Source organism: Saimiri boliviensis, chromosome 11, assembly GCF_048565385.1.
Source record: "Saimiri boliviensis isolate mSaiBol1 chromosome 11, mSaiBol1.pri, whole genome shotgun sequence".
Classification (NCBI taxonomy): Eukaryota; Metazoa; Chordata; class Mammalia; order Primates; family Cebidae; genus Saimiri; species Saimiri boliviensis.
Window position 1 is genome coordinate 49,596,814 of NC_133459.1, and position 19,336 is coordinate 49,616,149.

At 42.6% G+C, this 19,336-nt stretch overlaps 1 protein-coding gene across 1 annotated transcript in view; it reads left to right on the forward strand.

Moving 5' to 3' along the window:
• Positions 1-5,099: 5,099 nt before the first annotated feature.
• Positions 5,100-19,336, forward strand: part of RNF11 (ring finger protein 11) — a 34,589-nt gene continuing 20,352 nt past the window's right edge. Inside the window, exon 1 of the mRNA XM_003921569.4 lies at positions 5,100-5,706. Within this exon, the coding sequence (XP_003921618.1) occupies positions 5,584-5,706 (123 nt within the window). The 5' untranslated portion in view covers positions 5,100-5,583. The remainder of the gene's footprint in view (positions 5,707-19,336) is intronic.

Genomic DNA, 19,336 nt, shown 5'->3' on the forward strand with positions numbered 1-19,336 from the left:
CTAAGATTCTTAAAAGATGCTTGATTTCAACAGAAGGGAACAGCATGGCAAAAGGTTAAAGGATAGAGGTGGAAAGGTATACTGAAAATTGAAGCTATGGAAAGCAGTGTGATGTGGCTGGAATGCAAGATGCCAGGTTGGAGTTGGAGTCACTTAGTTAAGTGTAGACAATCAACAAAACAATTAATCAAGTCCTGTAACATTTGCTGATTTCCTAGGCAGAAATGCTGTCACCATGGGCAATTTCAAGCTACCAATCTAGCATCACTAAACACAGAATTAGGGAGAGATGTTCAGTGGCTTGTCATTATAAAGTATTTCTACCATAGAGATACAGTAGAAGGAAATAACCTCAGTAACACAGATATTAGTGAAGTATAGTAAAGTAGTTAGAAAGCCACGAGTTTGGGGTATTTATTGTTTGTCTTTAACATACCTATTTAACTGTGAGTTTATATAATGTAATTTTTAATGATGACTATGTTTAACAACTAGGTCACACAATTCCCAAAATTTTAACAATTGGCTCATATGAACTAGTACTAGCATATCTGTTTATATCTTACATCATCTGTAATATGGGGATATCAGCAGTGTCCATTTCATAGAGTCTTCAGGGTTGAATGGATTACTAGAAAGGGCAAATAAAACACATGCTGTCATACAGAGAGTGTTTTATAGGTGTTTGCTATGATGGTTATTATTCAACTTGAGCCAAAAACAATGTCATTTTCACATCTGATTAGTTTGAGAGTATCCAAAAGAGCCATGACTTTGGGTTAGGCCCTAGTCACTCTGTAGATTACTTTTTTTTTTTTTTTTTTGAGATGGAGTTTTGCTCTTGTTACCCAGGCTGGAGTGCAATGGAGCGATTTCAGCTCACTGCAACCTCCGCCTCCTGGGTTCAGGCAATTCTCCTGCCTCAGCCTCCTGAGTACCTGGGACTCCAGGCACGTGCCAGCATGCCCAGCTAATTTTTTGTATTTTTGTAGTAGAGACAGGGTTTCACCACGTTGACCAGGATGGTCTCGATCTCTTGACCTCGTGATCCACCTGCCTCGGCCTTCCGAAGTGCTGGGATTACAGGCGTGAGCCACCGCGCCTGGCCACTCTGTAGATTACTTAATTAGCATTAAATGAAAAGTAAAGCAGTTAGGATAGTGCTTGACACATAGAAAGCACTACATAAATAAAAGATACAATTTTATAGTAGTAGTTTTATTCATTATTATCAAGACCACATGGCTGGGTGTGATAGCTAATGCCTGTAATCCCTGCACTTTGGGAGGCCATGGCGGGTGGATCATTTGAGGTCAGGAGTTCGAGACCAGCCTGACCAACATGGTGAAACACCGTCTGTACTAAAAATTCAAAAAATTAGCTGGGTGTAGTGGCACCCGCCTATAATTCCAGCTACTCGGGAGGCTGAGGCTCGAGAATCACTTGAACCCAGGAGGTGGAAGTTGCAGTGAGCCAAGATTGTACCACTGCATTCCAGCCTATGTGACAGAGTGAGACGCCATCTCAAAAAAAAAGACTATTTATTTTTTAAAAATTGTAGCTGGTGTTTTACTCATCCACAAGGAAATAATGGTCAATAACCATTCACCTTTTCTAAAATATCATTTCCCCTGAGTTCAGGGGAATATGTAACAGCTATTCTCTCACCAGACACAGAGGTCTAAAGCTGTACCTTTGTGAGGCAGTGATATGTGTGTGTGTGTGTGTGTGTGTGTGTGTATGCTCATGGAAGCAAAGGATCATTTAATTAGCATAAAAAATAACGGTAGAATAAAGATAAAGGTCTGAATGTAGTCCTGCTAATTGTTCATCAACTTGTCTCATTTACTTGACTTTGAGCTACTTGAAGGCAGGGACCATGTCCAAGCCATTAACAGGCTTCAAATGCTCCTCCCAACTTTGGCAAACAACCAAGCTAGTTTTAGACTTAGTGATATCTCTTCTTTTCATAAGGTACTATAGGACTTTTCAAGGGCTTGTGTCTGTTATCCACCTGTGGAAAAGAAGTATGAAAAACAAAACTTAAAAAATAAATCTGGCTTGGTGAGGTGGCTCACACCTGTAATCCCAGCACTTTGGGAGGCTGAGGCAGGTGGATCACCTGAGGTCCAGAGTCTGAGACCAGCCTGGCCAACATGGTGAAATTCTGTCTCTAGTAAAAATACAAAAAATTAGCCAGGTATGGGGGGAGGTGCCTGTAATCTACTCAGGAGGCTGAGGCAGGAGAACCAGGGAGGTGGAAGTTGCAGTGAGCCGAGATTGCACCACTGCACTCTAGCCTGTGCAACACAAGCGAAACTCCGTCTCAAAAAATAAAAATGAAAATAAAATAAATAAATAAAACTATGTCTGGCCAGGCATACAGTGGTTCACATCTGTAATCACAGCAATTTGGGAGGCTGAGGCGGGAGGATCGCTTGAGCCCAGGAGTTTGAAACCAGTCTGGGCAACATGGCAAGACCTTGTCTCTACCAAAAAAAAAAAAAAAAAAAAAAAGTTGCAAGGCATGGTGGCACACACCTGTAGTTCTAGTTACTAGAGAGGCCCGAGGCAGGAGGATCACCCGAACCCAGGAGGTTGAGACTGCAGTGAGCCTCGATGGAGCCAGCCTGGGTGACACAGTGAGACCCTGTCTCCAAAAACAAAGAAACTATGTCTACAAATTCTAGCACTGTGTAAATATTATGTCAAATAATTTTTATTTATAAAAATTTCATTAGGTGTGAAAATAATCTGCGGGGTAAATTTGCTCACTTTGCAAAAATTTCAGAGTACCTCTGATTTCTGGTAAATTTAGTCAATCATAAATTAAATGAGTTCCTGGAAGCCCAACAATTCCAAAACCAAAATCATGAGTCTTAGTCCTTTCCTTTCCTTTTTCCTTTTCTTTCCTTTCCTTTCTCTTTCTCTCTCTCTTCCTTCCTTCTTTTTTTTTTTTTTTTTTTTTTTTTTTTTTTGAGATGGAGTCTTACTCCTTCACCCAGGCTAGAGCGCAGTGGCACAATCTCAGCTCACTGCAATGCAACCTCCACCTCCAGGGTTCAAGCCTCAGTCTCCCAAGTAGCTGGGACTACAGGCATGCACCACCACACCTGGTTAGTTTTTATATTTTTAGTAGAGATGGGGTTTCAACATGTTGGCCAGCCTGACCTCAAACCCCTGATCTCAAGTGATCTGCCCACCCTCGACCTCCCTAAGTGCTGGGATTACAGACGTAAGCCACCATGCCCGGCCCAAAATTATAAGTCTTTCAAAAATTTTACATCAAAAAGGTGATATTTAATATTGAATTTGAGTGCATTTAAATAAGATAGTGACCGTAGAATAGGGACTGCAGAGTAAGAGTGCTCAGACCCATAGGGGTTTAATATAGCCCTACCTCTAAGAATCCTTTCTGTTCCTCACCCAGGTGAACTAATAATCGCTGTCTACTGGTTCCTCTAAAAACCTTGGGGGCCGTGGCAGGGTGTGGGCTTAGGACTAATCTGATTACGTGTCTTCCCAGGTGGTTTCTGGGCTCTATCAGGAACAACCCAGGTGTGATCATTATTTTCCCCTGTGCTTAGCGTGGGGTCGGTGCGCACATGCACACGTAAAGTCAGTAAATGGTGGATAAAACGAAAGGCAGTCAAGATTCACCTGCTGAATGAACGTCTATCAGTAGCACTGTCATCTTTCTTGCTTCCTTCTTTTTTTGCATATGTTGTTTGAGCTGTTCATTCAACCAAGGAGAGAGCATACTCTACCTTGGGCAGTGTGCCAGCCTTGCACAGAGGGACAGATGATTCAGCTTGATCGGGCTGTGACAGAGAAAAGCTCAGGGTCTGAGAACGCAGAGGAAGCGACTAACCCAGAGTGGAGGTCAGGTGAAGCTCCCCGGGGGAAATGAAGTTGTGTCCCCCTGAAAAGCAGCAGAAAGTTTGGGATTGGGGAGAAGCTGGTCTCTGTGAGAGAAACAAAGGCCCCAGGCAGAGCCAATAGTCTTCCAGATAACGAAAATCACTTTAGAGAGCCTAGTTTAGAATTTGTGAAGGAGGGGTCAATGCTGCTAAAGAGATTGAAAAGGGAGTCAGATTTGTAAACCATTTAAGGATTTTTTTTTTTTTTTTTTTTTTTTTTTTTTTTTTTTTTGAGATGGAGTCTCTCTATCGCCCAGGCTGGAGTGCAGTGGCGTGATCTCGGCTCACTGTAACCTCCGCCTTCCGGGTTCAAGCGATTCTCCTGCCTCAGCCTCCCGAGTAGCTGGGACTGCAGGCACGCGCCACCATGCCCGGCTAATTTTTTGCATTTTTAATGGAGACGGCGTTTCACCGCCTTAGTCACGATGGTCTCGATATCCTGATCTCATGGTCCACCCGCCTTGGCCTCCCAAAGTGCTGGGATTACAGGCATGAGCCACCGTGCCTTGCTTAAGGATTATTTTAAGGACAGCCTTGAGGAGACATTGAAGGTTTTAACAGAAGAATAACATGATCCAATTTAGTTTTTAAAAAGATAACTCCGTCAACTGTGCAAACAGTGGATTGGATGTGGGCAATGATCAACTCAGGAGCAGCTGAGAGTCTATTGCAGGAGAGTGAGTGAGGGATGATGGTGGCTTGGACTTCGGTGCTGGGACTGCAAAGAAATGGAATAATCTGATACACAACTGGAAGAATCTCTCTGGCTGTGATGTGGGAGGATAAGGAAGTGATTGGAGCGGTAGGGAGGGTTCATTAACGAGCTAGGACTTTATTTTGAAGGGATAAACGGGACCCCTTTTAACATTTTAATCTTGGGACTGATCTATTCCGATATGGGTTTATATAAATAGACCGCTCGGCAAAGGGTGGTGAGAAGACTGTCAGACAGTGCACAGGTAAGAACTGAGACCTAGACCGCGCGGGCGCCGTGTATGTGGTGAGGCGCCCGAGACGGAAGACTGGTTTCGGAGACAGGTACCGAGCCACGCAGCCAGAGAAGCGAAAATTGACGCAGCCCCAAGAACAGCTGCGGGGGGTGGGGGGATGGGCGCCGCCGGAGCCACCCTTGCCTCCCGGCGCCGGGGGCGGGACCAGAGCACGCACGGCGCGATGACGTAGGGCCTGAGCCTGCCTCGTTGTGGCTGCCGCCGCCGCGCTGAGGCGGAGTAGGATGAGGCCCGCGGCCGTGGCTCCGGCGTCGGCGGGGGCAGCAGCAGCTGAGGCAGCAGCTGAGGCAGCCGCGACGGCCGCGCCCCCCCCTCCTGACCTGGATTAGGCCCAGCAGCTCCGTGGCCGCCGCCGCCCCGCGGGGGGGCGGGGTGGGGAAGTGCTTCGTCTCCCCGCCCCCCCCCCCCATCGCCGCCTCGCAGGAGGCAACCGCCGCGACCCCAGCGGAGCCCGCGGCCCAGCCTTGAGCCCCCACCCCCGGGGGCTGGCATGAGCGGCCCCTCGGCGGCACCGCGGGGCGGTGGAGTCACCTCCGCCTGATCGCCGGCCTGCCGCCCGACCCCACCTCGCCGACCGAAGCTGACCGCGGAGCGTGCGAGCGACCCCACCGCTGCTTTCTCCTCCCCCAGATCACGCACCGCAGCTCCGGAAGATGGGGAACTGCCTCAAATCCCCCACCTCGGATGACATCTCCCTGCTTCACGAGTCTCAGTCCGACCGGGCTAGCTTTGGCGAGGGGACGGAGCCGGATCAGGAGCCGCCGCCGCCATATCAGGTAGGGGAGGGTGTGTTGGAGGGAGCGAGGAGTAGAGGCAGCTCTGGCGGAGACTGAGCGGGGCTTGGGGCGGTCTCTGCCCCTGGCTTCGGCAGGGCCTGGCCTGGGCGGCACTGGCCCCCTGAGGGCTGGATCTGAGGACGTTTGCTCTCCGTTCGCAGAGTAGGGTTGGTCCTTCGCCTCCCCTCGGGCACCGTGTGGGGATGGTACCCTCTGCCCTTGAGTTCTGGGATCAGAGAATGCGATCACATCCCCGGGGCCAGTGTCTGCTGGTTCGCTCGTGGAGTTTGGGAGTGACATTTTCCTGCCTTTATGTCTGAATCGTGTGATTTCCTCGTCGCACCGCCAACTGGATGATGGGTTCTGGGTTCTGGATAGGTGGTTGCCAAGCACCCCCCCCACCCCGCCCCATTTATGTTTTCCTGTGTGGTCATCCTCTTACCCCCTCCCTCGTCTTTGTTAATTGGATCTGGCAGGTCTTCATTTCTCCCTCAGCTTCGGAGACTGATCTCCCAAGTGATTTTAGCCCTACCGACATCGAGTTACTTGTTTATGTATATACACGTATGTATAAATGTTAAGCCCTCCTCCTTTTGCTCCACCCATATGACACACCTTTTAAACGTGCTGACTTAAGAAAACTTGATGAGCTTGAACTTTGGAAACCTTTAAACCTGACTTGGGAAATTCCATCGGTTACTTGTGGTGTTCTTCCTTTGTATCAAAGACTCCTAAATAGCTTTTACTGATTTTTGTGCAACAATCAGTGGTCCCAGATGTGTTACAGAATTAGACTGACTACTTCTTAAACTCAAAATAGGTATGTGGATGTTTAATCCATAATACATATGTAAAAACATTTCCTGTACTTTTTCCATTTAGGTGATATTGAATACAATCTTTCAGAGGGCTTCAGTAGTAGTACTTAATTTTTTCCTGAAGAGTTTAGTTTTCTGACTGGGCATTCTCCTTTGTTTCATGTGGTGACATCATTACCTAGTGTTTTCTTTTCTCATTCCTCTGCAAACCAGTGTCTCATCACACCAGAAAAACCTGATCATATATGCTGGTTTTCTGAATAAAATTCCTCTGGGGCATTTCATGTATACCGGTAAAGTCCAGTCTTGGTTGTGGCATACAGAAGCCTCCATGGCTTCTCTCTCTTACGTTCTATATTCCAGGCCTACTAAATACACCAGGCTGTTCACACCTTTGTTTTGCTCCAGTTGCTCTCTGTTTGGAGCCCTTCCCCCAGGTCAGCCAGGTGGACGTCTAATCCTCTTTGAGAACTCGAGCTTTCATATCTGAAGTCCCAGCATTCCCTTCCCTCCCAGCCCGAATCCCTTGTTTGTGTCCCCACTGAAACCACTACACTTCCATAAGCAATATCTATAACACTTCAGTGTTGTATCTTTGTTAGATGTGTGTCTCATCTTTGTATTTGCCTTCTTCAGTGCAAGCTGCATGAAGGTAGGGAATCTATTTCTGGTTTGCTGTTGTATCCCTCACGTCTGCCTCAGTAGGTAGTAACTGGGAGATAAATTATGAGTAAAAACCCTTGAAAACAGGGACTCTCCCCTCACTCAATTTCTGACACATAAGCACCTAAATGAATGGATTAACGAAGTTGAATTCAGTTATTTTCTGTATTTACACAACTATTTTTTCCAAAGTACATTGTCACAAGGATAGTCTCTAAAAAGCTTACTCTGGGCGGGGTACAGTGGCTCATGCCTATAATCCCAGCACTTTGGGAGGCTGATGTGGGAGGATCACCTGAGGCCAGGAGTTTGAGGCCAGCCTGACCAAATGGAGAAACCCAGTCTCTACTAAAAATAAAAAATTAGCTGGGCATGATGGCACATGCCTGTAATCCCAGCTACTTGGGAGGCTGAGGCAGGAGAATCGCTTGAACCTGGGAGGTGGAGGTTGCAATGAGCCGAGATCGCCCCACTGCACTCCAGCCTGGGCAACAAAGAGTGAAACTTTGTCTCCAAAAAAAAAAAAGCTGAATCTAGATGTCTTTACAAGTATTTACAAGTACCTTTGAGTGAAGCAAGCAAGCTGTGTTTATATTTCAGTCTCTTTCCCTCCCTTATTTACTATATAACAAAAGTGGTTATTTCCTTTTTTTTTTTTTTTTTTTTTTTTTTTTGAGATGAAGTCTTGTTAATGTTGCCCAGGCTAGAGTGCAGTGGCATAATTTCGGCTCACCACAGCCACTACCTCCTGGGTTCAAGCAGTTCTCCTGCCTCAGCCACCCAGGTAGCTGGGATTACCAGCATGTGACACCACGCCCTGCCAATTTTGTATTTTTAGTACAAATGGAGTTTCTCCTTGTTGGTCAGGCTGGTCTCAAACTCCCAACCTCAGGTGATCCACCTCAGCCTCCCAAAGTTTTGGGATTACAGGCATGAGCCACCACACCTGGCCACGTCTACACAATTTCACCATGTTGGTCAGGCTGGTCTTGAACTCCTGACCTCAAACAGTCCACCTGCCTTGGCCTCCCAAATTGCTGGGATTACAGGTGTGTGCCACCGAATCTGACCTGAAGTTTTTATTTTAAATATCTTATGCTCCCTACCCTCACCTGCTTCTCTTTTTAAAAAAATTGGAGACAGGGGCTCCTATGTTGCTCATAGGCTGGTCTTGAACTCAGCCTCAAGCAATTCTCCTGCTTCCTACCCTCTTTGTTTCCAGGCAGATTGAATGTCGTTGGCTTGTTCTCTTTCTCCTACCCTTATGACAATTGTAGTATTAAAGATACCAAAGTTTATGGAAACTGTGTTTGCCTTTTCCGGAAGGACTAGATGATGATGAGAGATGAGGGGTTTTTGGTGTCAAGACGGAACTTTTTTTTGGAAATGTTATATTTTTCACAGTGGGAGGTTTTTGTTTGTTTGTTTTGAGACAAGAGTCTCACTCTGTCATCATGCTGGAGTGCAGCGGTGCGATTTTGGCTCACTACAACCTCCACTCCCGGGTTCAAGTGATTCTCATGCCTCAGCCTCCCAAGTAGCTGGGATTACATACCCAGCTAATTTTTTGTATTTTTACTAGAGATGGGGTTTCACCATGTTGACCAGGCTAGTCTTGAACTCCTGGCCTCAGGCAGTCTGCCCACCTTGACCTCCCAAAGTGCTAGGATTGCAGGTGTGAGCCACCGTTCCTGGCCGACAGTGGGAGTTTTTTATGGTTGCACTCTCCTGAAATGAGTGACACAGAGTAATACAAATTCAGTATCAATTGGAAGAAAATTACTTTAAAAGCATAAAAAGAAACTTTTGTAGAAAAAATATTGTCCTCACCCCAAAAGAAATAAGGTCTGTTTTACGAATGGTTATTTTAAATGATCTGAGAAACATCAATCCAAGGTTATTTATTCATTTATTTGAGTTGGGAATCTCCTTCTGTCATCCAAGCTAGAGTGGATTGCTCACTTGGCAGCTTCAGATTCCTGGCCTCAGGTGATTCTCCTGCCTCAGCCTCCCACAGACTGGGATTACTGGTGTGAGTTACCTCACACAACCAATTTATAGTATTTTTAGTTGATAAAAGTAACTTTTTCAACAAATTGTAGTTAACAAATTGTAGTTAATTGTAAAGGAACAGGTTCTCTTGAGGTGAGCAGTTAAAAGATGTCATCGTTTGCTGCTTTATATGTAAAATACGAATATAATGACAAGAGCCAGTTCCAGTTATTTCCTATTGACATCTGACAAATTTGTTTTTATTTATTTTTGCCTAAAAGTAAACCCTGTACTATGAAGATCTAAGTTTGTAGGAAGTGCATATTTTTCTCCTTGGTTTCTTTTGTAGCCTCCTAACTGGTCTTCCTGCTTTCACCCTTGTCTTCGCTAAGGCCTGTCTTCAACACAGCAGCTACAGTTATTCTGCTAAACCTGAACATGACAGTCTGTCCAACCCTCTGTGGATCTTTGTTTCATTCAAAGTAAAAAATCAAATTCCTTACAGTGTCCCATAAACCATATGTAATCTGTACCCCTTGACACCTACAACTAACTCCTTTATTGGCTTCCCTCCTCCAGCTTACCTGGCCTCATTGCTGTTCTAGGACCTTTGCCCTCCTTATTCTTATGCTTAGAGTACTCTTGCCCAGGTTTCAGGGCTGTCTGACTCCCTCACCTCCTTCAAGTCTTTTCTTAAATACCACCATAAACCTTCTCTGACCACCCTATTTAAAATTGCAACCTGCCCTAATACCCTTTTCTGTTTTTTCCCCCAATACCATTTATTACTTTCTAACACACTATCTTACGTTGTCTATTATCTGTCTCCTCCCACTAGGTGGAAAGGAGGAAAGGGGATTTTTTTAAAAATTGGTATTTCCTAAGTGCTTATAACAGTGGCTGGCACATTTTAGGCACTGAGTAATTTGGTTGAATGAATGAATAGATTTCTTTTAAATGAACTAATGTATTTGAGGCAGGTATAGTTGAACGTCTTACAAGAACTCTGCATATTCCTAGTGCCATTTTTGCTTCTATATCGTAGGTCATTTTTGTTTGTTTTTCGTTTCAGTGCATTTTACGGGATAAACCTGTAGTGTACACTAAAAATGGTATATTAATGCTTCATTTTCCTGTGTGTCTCTGTGTTACCCAGGCTGGTGTCTGTGTCTGCCTGTCTGTCTCTCTCCCTCTCTCTTTCTCTTTCTCTCTGTCTCTCTCTATGTGTATATATATATATGCATGCTTGAGTTTTTTTGTTTGTTTGTTTGCTTTCTTTTTTGTTTTCGAGACCAAGTCTCACTCTGTTGCCCAGCCTAAAGTTCAGTGGATTGATCTCAGCTCTGCCTCCCAGGTTCAAGTGATGCTCCTGCCCCAGCCTCCTGAGTAGCTTGGACTACAGGCATGTGCCACCTAAGGCCAGCTAATTTTTGTGCTTTTGGTAAAGATGGAGTTTCACTATATTGACCAGTCTGGTCTCAAACTCCTGATTTCAGGTGATCTGCCCGTCTTGATGTCCCAAAGTTCTGTGATTACAGGCGGGATTATAGGCGTGATCCTGGCCTTTATATTATTTAAATTTTAAAAATAGAGACAGGGTCTCATTATCTTGCTAGTCTCAAACTCCTGGGCACAAGGGGTATTTGTGCCTCAGCCTCTTGAGGAGCTGGGGTTACAGGTGCACTTCTACTGTGCCTGGCTCAAGTTTTTAAAAAAATTTCCTTTAGAGATGAGGTCTTGCTGTGTTGCCCAGGCTGGAGTCCAGTAGTTATTTGCAGGTGCAATTATAGTTCATTGCAGCCTCCACCTCCTGGTCTCACAGGATCCTGCGGCTTCAGCCTCCTGAGTAGCTGGGACTACAGGGGTATACCACAATGTCTGGCTGTTGTAGATCAGTTTTAAGGAATCCTAAAAAGTCAAATTCCAGTAATATTAAATATAGTAATTGGTGTAAACTAATGCATTAAGTGATTTAGGGGTTTTTACCCTGTATGTATATCACCACAAGATATTTTTGTAATGGGAAAGTACTTGGGGGAGAAAAAGGAAGTACTTGATCCCTATCCTCAAAGTATTGCATGGAAGAGATTTAGGGTGTTTCTCAAATTAGGAGGTAGAAACAAATTTGTCACGCCCTCTACCCAACTCCCTTATTCCCAAATGTTTACAAAGAGTATAGAGGAAATCTGCCCACCTAAGGCAGTCTTGGAAGGACAGTGAGTGGGAGGATAAGCCATAAAAGGGTGAAGAAAGAAGGTCCATAAGAGGAGGAAGCCAGGTAGGTATTCCAGCTCTGAAAGGTATATGTAAAACAGCTTGAAGTACCCCTTTGTCACTGACAAGAACTCTGTTATTTACTAATTTGAGGGGGGCACTCTGTTAAAAGAGCTTAATATTGAACAACAAACCATGTTACACTTTCTAATCTGAATACATAAGAGTAAGGATAGGTATCTCTAAGTTTTGCAGTAGTTCTATAGTTTGAGATTCATCACTCTTCTTTCCCCTGACATACCTTTTAATACATTTGAAATTTTAAAATCCCAAGAAAATAAGTTCATATAGCACTGAGTACAAGTATAGCTCTGGTTTTAGAGTCAAATGGTCCTATGTTCAAATTCTGGCTCTGCCACTTACATAAAATGTGAAAAAGGAAATAATTTATCAGATTGTTTGTGGAGCTTTTTTTGACAAATAAGAAAGTGTAACATTTTGGATATTTCAAATTGCTACTGGATAAAGCTTTCTTCAAGATACCTTTTTTTTTTTGGCTGGGCACAGTGGCACATGCCTGTCATTCAGGCACTTAGGTGACAGAGGTAGGAGGATCACTCGACCCTGGGAGTTCCAGACCAGCCTGGATAACAAAGTGAGATCCCATCTCTATTAAAAAAGCAAACAAATAAAAACTAAAACCCTCTTTTTTGTTAAAAGGATTGGTTTATCCTGTAGAATGCACTAAAAATAACCCTCTTCCTTATAAACAATCTAGAATGTAATGCTTATTTTTAAACATGCAAAGCTATAATGTTTTTGGGGGGATGGGTTTGTTTTTTAGAGATGGAGTCCCACTTTGCCCAGGCTAGTTTTGAGCTCCTGGGCTCAAGTGATCCTCCCGCCGTGGCTCCCAGTGTTGGGATTACTGTTGTAAGTCACTGTGCCCCCCCTTTAATGGTATATTAATGCCTCACTTTTCTGATAATTTATGAAATTAAATTTAGATATCAAAGGGTTGTGTTTTTTTCCTTATTAGCATTTTGTTTACCATTTTGGTGGAAATTATTCCCAAATTTATTTCATGTATCTTGGCCTTATTATACAAATTATTCAGCTTTTAACAATTTACCTTTGTGAAGTTTTATCCTTCCCCTTCTTGTTCAAGAAATTCAGCCTTCTCATTGATGGGCAGATCAACCACCTTTGTTGTTAAAGCCTTCATTGATCATTGTTTTTCTCTCTCACTCCTGATTTGCCATGTACATTTTTTGTGTGTGTAACATTTATCTGGAAACCATATATTGTCTTATTAGTTTTTGTTGCTTTAACAGTTGTTTTTCCACATTACAATTTCCTCAAGAATGAGAATGATACATTAAACTTGTAAGATTTTTCAGAGGAGTAGAATGATACTTTCCATATTGTAGATACCCAGTGAATACTGGATGATAGACTTAACTTAGAACTGTGCCTTCTTCACCTTGTAAGGTCACCACCATAATTGAGGTCATTAGTTCTTACAACAATAACTCAATCGATGTCTCCTCCATTCATTTCATTCCATGTTGCAAGATAAATTTCATCCCAGATCAGATCGCCTGTTTCATAATCCTTAATGATTCTTTTTTTTTTTTTTTTTTTGTAACAGAGTCTCTTTCTGTCACCCAGGCTGGAGCTCGTGGAGCCACCTTGGCTCACTGCAACCTCTGCCTCCTGGGTTCGAGCAAGCCTCCTGTCTCAGCCTCTCGAGTAACTGGGATTACAGGCATGTGCCACCATGCCTGGCTAATTTTTGTAGTTTTATAGAGATGGGGTTTGACCATTTTGGTCAGGCTGGTCTCGAACTCCTACCCTCAGGTAATCCACACACCTTGGCCTTCAAAGTGCTGGGATTACAGGCGTGAGCCACCATGCCCAGCCCTTAATGATTCTTTACTATAAGTAACCATTGAAGATATCTGACTTAGCATTCAAACTCATGATTTGGCTCTGTGTATACTTTTTCAGCTCTTTGTTTAGCCTTGTACTTTCTTTTATACAACCTGTATACTCTAGTCTCATTCTGAACAGTTTGCTGTAATCTGTATGTCTTCTGCTTTCCTGTCTTTGGCCATTCTACACCCATTGCCCAGAATGTTCTTTTTTAATCCTTCCCAGTCTAATTTTTAATATTCAGGGTCTGGTTCAAATGTCAAGAATCCACGAATTCTGCTTTCTCTAGCATACAGACTTTTCTTAATCTGCACCATTTTTAGGACACTTTACCTTTTTAATTTTATTTATTTGTTACAGTGTCACATCTGCTCTGCTAGAATTCAAGTCTGGTTCATTTTCACATTGCTAGAACTATGAGTTTCACATAGCAGGCACTTATACTTTAGTGAATGTCATGATCAGCGTTTTGCTGTAAGAGTGTGCAATTGTATGGGTTGTTAGTGTCTGTAAAAACATTTCCAGAATCCTGTGCTTTAGTCTTTGGCCTATCACTTCTAATTATAAAGTATGTGAGCTTTGGGAAAGTTAATTTCATTATACATTTTTTGAATATGGTTTTCTGTTCATGAAGTTTAGCTTGCCTAGGTGACTTTTATAAATGACCAGTTATTTGCGTGACCCAATTGTTGCAGTTTTTTAATTTGTTTATACCAGATCTCTTATTCTGAATGTGCTTTAATAAAGGCTGATTTTTTTGGCATTAAGATTCTATGCATCATTAAGAGTAAGACAGTCTGTGTTCAGAGTTTAATTCTAGAGCTAATCATCGGGTAACTTGAGAAGATGAGGCAGTGAATTATTTGGTACATAAGATCTGAGCACTTGATTTTCTTAAAATATTTTTAAGTTAATACTTAGCAGAAACCTGTGTTGCAGAATTTAGATCTTTAAAAGTTTGTTTTGTTTTGAGATGGAGTTTTCGCTCTTGTTGCCCAGGCTGTAGTGCAATGGCATAATCTCGGCTCATTGCAACCTCTGCCTCCCAGGTTCAAGCATATCTCCTGCCTCAGCTTCCCCAGTAGCTGGGATTACAGGCATGTGCCACCACACCCAGCTAATTTTGTATTTTTAGCAGAGACGGGGTTTCTCCGTGTTGGTCAGGTTGGTCTTGAACTCCCAACCTTAGGTGATCCACCCGCCTCGGCCTCCCAAAGTACTGCGATGACAGGCGTGAGACACCGCACCCAGCAAAAGTTTTAATATAAATACTTAGGTAGATTGGGATTCTTTTTCTTTGAGACAGACTCTGACTCTGTTGCCTGAGCTGAGTGCCATGGCATGATCATAGCTCACTGCAGCCTCAACATCCCAGGCTCAAGTCATCCTCCCACCTCAGCCTCAGTTGCTGGGACCACAGGTACACACCACCACACCTGGCTATTTTTTGTATTTTTAGTAAAGACAGGGTCTCAGTATATTGCCCAGGCTGTTCTCAAACTCCTGAGCTCAAGCAATCCACCCACCTCGGCTTCCCAAAGTGCTGGGATTACAGGTGTGAGCCACCATGCCCAGCCGACAGCTTTTTTTTTTTTTTTTTAGAGACACAGTCAAAAGTGATTATGCCACTACATTCCAGCTTGGGCAGCAGAGTGAGACCTTGTCTCTTTGGAAAAAAAAAAAATGGGAAAAATAATAGGCTGTAAAAATGTACAGAAGTTGATTGCTGACCAGTAACTTCTAATATGGAATTAAGAAATATTTATAGCATTCTTAACACACTCAGAATTCAGGCTTTTTTCAGTTGTGATCTAAATGAAAGTGAGAGTGAAGTGGTGAGATAAGTCCATGGAAATAAGTGAAAGATTGAGGAAGAGCTGGCTTATAGATAGCTACAGTGTGTAGTTATTTTTTTAGAGATAGGGTTTCACCTTGTTGCCCAGGCTGGAGTGCAGTGACTATTCACAGGTATGATCATAGCACACTACTGCCTCAAACTCTTGAGCTGCTGTCTTAGCCTCCCAAGTAGCTGGCACCACAGGCTCATGCCACCATATGCGGTCAAAATGTCCAGGTTTTTTTGTTTTGTTTTTTCAATTAGGTTCCTTGGGTTAAATGGAAGTATGCGGTTTTTTGTTTATTTTGTAGAAACTGTCTCACTATGTTGGCCAGGCTGGTCTTGAACTCCTGGTCTCAAGGGATCCTCCTGCCTCAGCCTCCCGAAGTGCTGGAATTAGGAGCCACTAGGCCTGGCCAGAGTCAAAAAATAAAGTGATAGGGGAAAAATATATTTTATCTTCTTGGAGAATTTGCTTGACCTTTTGATTTTTATGTTCAAATTGGCCTCATGGTAATGTTGTTTTTGAACTCTTAGATGAGTTCCTTATTTTGACAATGGATACTTAAAATTTCATATGAATGCATGTATCCCTAGCTTTTAATTAAATTGCCAGACTAGAGTGTACTCCCAGGGGCCAAATGAGTAATTATCTTATTACTTAATCTGGAAAGCATACTGTAAGGTAACTAAAGGATCTGAAAGTGTGGGAATGAAGAAAGGAACCCTCCAAATATATTTGCTTCTAAAATTCTTAAACTTTTCTGAACACATTCATAAAGTTGAATGGCTTTAAGAAGAGTGAGGCTTTTATAACTGACCCAGCTAAAGTTACATATTTAAACCCTTATTTTTTGGGGAAGAAAAGCAGTTTACCATAACTGAGTATTGAGGGTAAGAAACAGCATGCTTGATACCTAGTTTCTTCTATTAGTTGGCAAGTGTGGTTTAAGCTTCACAGGGAAAGGAGAAATGAGTCTCTTACCCCTAAGGAGCCTACAATTAAGGGACAGGACATGAAGCAATTATGAGGTCAGTGTGAAATAGTACATAATCAAGTATTGTTTGGTATATAGTTTTGAATTTGTGTGATCAGTTTGTGATAGGGCAGTGAATCACAAATGTACTTTTTAGCTTCTGAATCCTTGGGATAATCTTACTTGGAACCTGAGTATAAAAAACTGAATGAAAACAACAGAGTTGCCTTGATTAAACTGAGTGGTGGAGCTTGGAGCCCAAAGGATAGCCTTCTGTGTTCACAGGTTCCACATCCTCTGTTCCATCCAATCACAGACAAAATATTTGAGAAGGAAAACAATAAAAAAAGAATATAAGAGATAACACATGCAAAATACATGTGTGTACGTATATATACACACACACTATATATATAGTTTAACTATTACATAGCATTGTTTTAGGTATTATAAGTAATTTAGAGATGACTTAAAATACGGGAAAGTATGTAGTTTATATGCAAATGTTATGCCATTTTATATAAGGGACTTGGGCATCTGAGGATTTTGATGTTCAAGGATTTTGGAGTCCATCAAGGGTGGGGCTAATCATTAGATGATGGACATGAACTTAGGTCACTGAATTGTATAATTTTGTACAGTACAGTATGTGTGTATGAATTTTAATTAAAATGTAATATACAGAAACTAGTATCTTTTTAATAGAATGTCTTGAGTTTTCTTTTGATTGACTGACTGGTTGGTTTGTTGGTTGATTGAGATGGGGCTCTCACTGTGTTGCCCAGGATAGTCTTGAACACCTGGGATCAAGTGATCCTCCTGCCTCAGCCTCCCAAAGCACTGGGATTACAGGTGTGAGCCACTACACCCAGCAAGTTTCTTTCTTTTTTTTTTTTTGAGACGGAGTCTTGCTCTGTCGCCAGACTGGAGTGCAGTGGCGCAATCTCGGCTGACTGCAACCTCCGCCTCCTGGGTTCAAGCAGTTCTTCCGCCTCAGCCTCCCAAGGAGCTGAGACCACAGGCACGTGCCACCACACCTGGCTAATTTTTGTATTTCTAGTAGAGACGGGGTTCACCATGTTGGCCAGAGTGGTCTCGATGTCTTGACCTTGTGATCCGCCCACCTCGGCCTCCCAAAGTGCTGGGATTACAGGCGTGGGCCACCATGCTCAGCCTGCAAGTTTCTTAATTACGCAGCCTGGTGCGCTTGCAAAATATAGCCACAACTGTAATATAGTCTATTTCCAAGCCCCCAAAAGGCACCCTCCTGCCCCCTCCAACAGTTAGTACCTTTTCTCCAAAGGTAACTTGGTTGTTAATGACCTCCTATCACCCATATTTGTTTTGTGTGGTCAACTTCAAACTGAATACATTCTAGCATTGACATAATGGCAGCAGTTTACATTCTTTTTCATTGCTTTGCAGTATTCAAAATTCTGTAAGTATACCACATTTTATTTATTCATTCTATTTCAGTGTATTTCAGTGGTATCAATTTTGGGCTGTATAAAAAAGATGCTGTGAACATTATATATAAGCACCTATTTTGAGTATATATCCAGGGATAGAATTACTGGATAATGGAGCCAGGTGTATATTTAGTTTTTCCCCCAATATTTTATTACAGGAATTTTCGAAAATGAAGAAGAGCTGACAGAATTGTTTGAATACCCATATTCATTCCTACCACCTAAATTCTGCAGTAAACATTTTGCTGTATTTGCTTTCACATACACCTATTCATTCTCCTGTCGATCTATCCTGTTAATCTGCTTAAAAAAAAAAAAAAAAAAAAAGTTGGCCAAATAGGTTTCCAAGTGGTTGCACTAATTATCTGCTTGTGCAGACAACATGAGAGTTTCATTTGTACCATATCTTCACCAGAACCCGGTATTGTCAATCTTTATTTTTGAAATTTTTTTCAGCTTTGAAATATAATTGACATAATTATATATACTTGTGATGTACAACATGGTGTTTTAATAAACCGTAGACATTGTGAAAAGATTACCACAGGCAAGCTAATTTACAAATCCTTCACCACAGTTATGATTTGTTATTCTGAGAATATTTAAGATGTATTTCCATAGCAGTTTTCAAGTATATACAATACTGTAGTCACTATGTTATAACAGATCTCCATAATTATAGATGTTTTATTTTAGACATTCTGATAGGTGTGAAGAAGTGTGGAAATGCAGTTGACCCTTGAACAACATAGAGTTGAACAGCATGGGTCTACTTAACAATGCTGATTTGTTAGTCAAATATGTTGGAATTTTTAAGATTTGTGACAATTTGAATAAACAAGTGATTCTCATTTTTTGAAATATCAAAAAATTAAGGTATTTCATGATGGATGCATGAAATACGTAGATGCTAGTGTGTTTCATCGTTTACTACCATAAAGCATATACCTCTATTATAAAAAATTAAAGTTTGGGCTGGGCATGGTGGTTAATAGCTGTCATCCCAGACCTTTGGGAAACTGAGGCAGGAGGATTGTTTGAGCTCAGGAATTTGAGACAGCCTGGGCAGCACTGTCTGCACAAAAAATCAAGAGTATTAGCTAAGGCTGGGTAAGCTGACTCACATGTGTAATCACAGCACTTTCGGAGGCCAAGGCAGGCAGAACACTTGAGGTCCAGTTTTTAATTGGGTTGTCTGTTAAAACCTTGATTTATAGGAGTTTAAAGGATATTTTACTAATAAAAAAGAATGGTAATTGTTCTCTGCATAATATTTAGAAAATAAGGCCAGGTGCAGTGGTTCAAGCCTGTAATCTCAGTGCTTTGGAATGCCAAGGTGAGAGGATCCCTTAAGGCCAGGAGGTTGAGACCAGTCTGGGCAGCGTACTGAGACCCTGACTCTACAAATAAGAAAAATGTTGGGTGTAGTGGCATGCACCTATAGTCCCCAGCTACTTGGAAGTCTGAGTGAGGCAGGAGGATCACTTGAGCCTAGGAGCTCAAGGTTACAGTGAAATATGATCACACCACTACACTCCAGCCTGGGCAAGAGCAAGATCCTGTCTTTGTTTGTTTGTTTGTTTGTTTGTTTGTTTGTTTGTTTGTTTGTTGAGACTGAGTTTTGCTGTTGTTGCCCAGGCTAGAGTACAGTGGCGAGATCTCAGCTCACTGCAACCTCCGCCTCCCAGGTACGAGCAATTCTCCCTGCCTCAGCCTCCCAAGTAG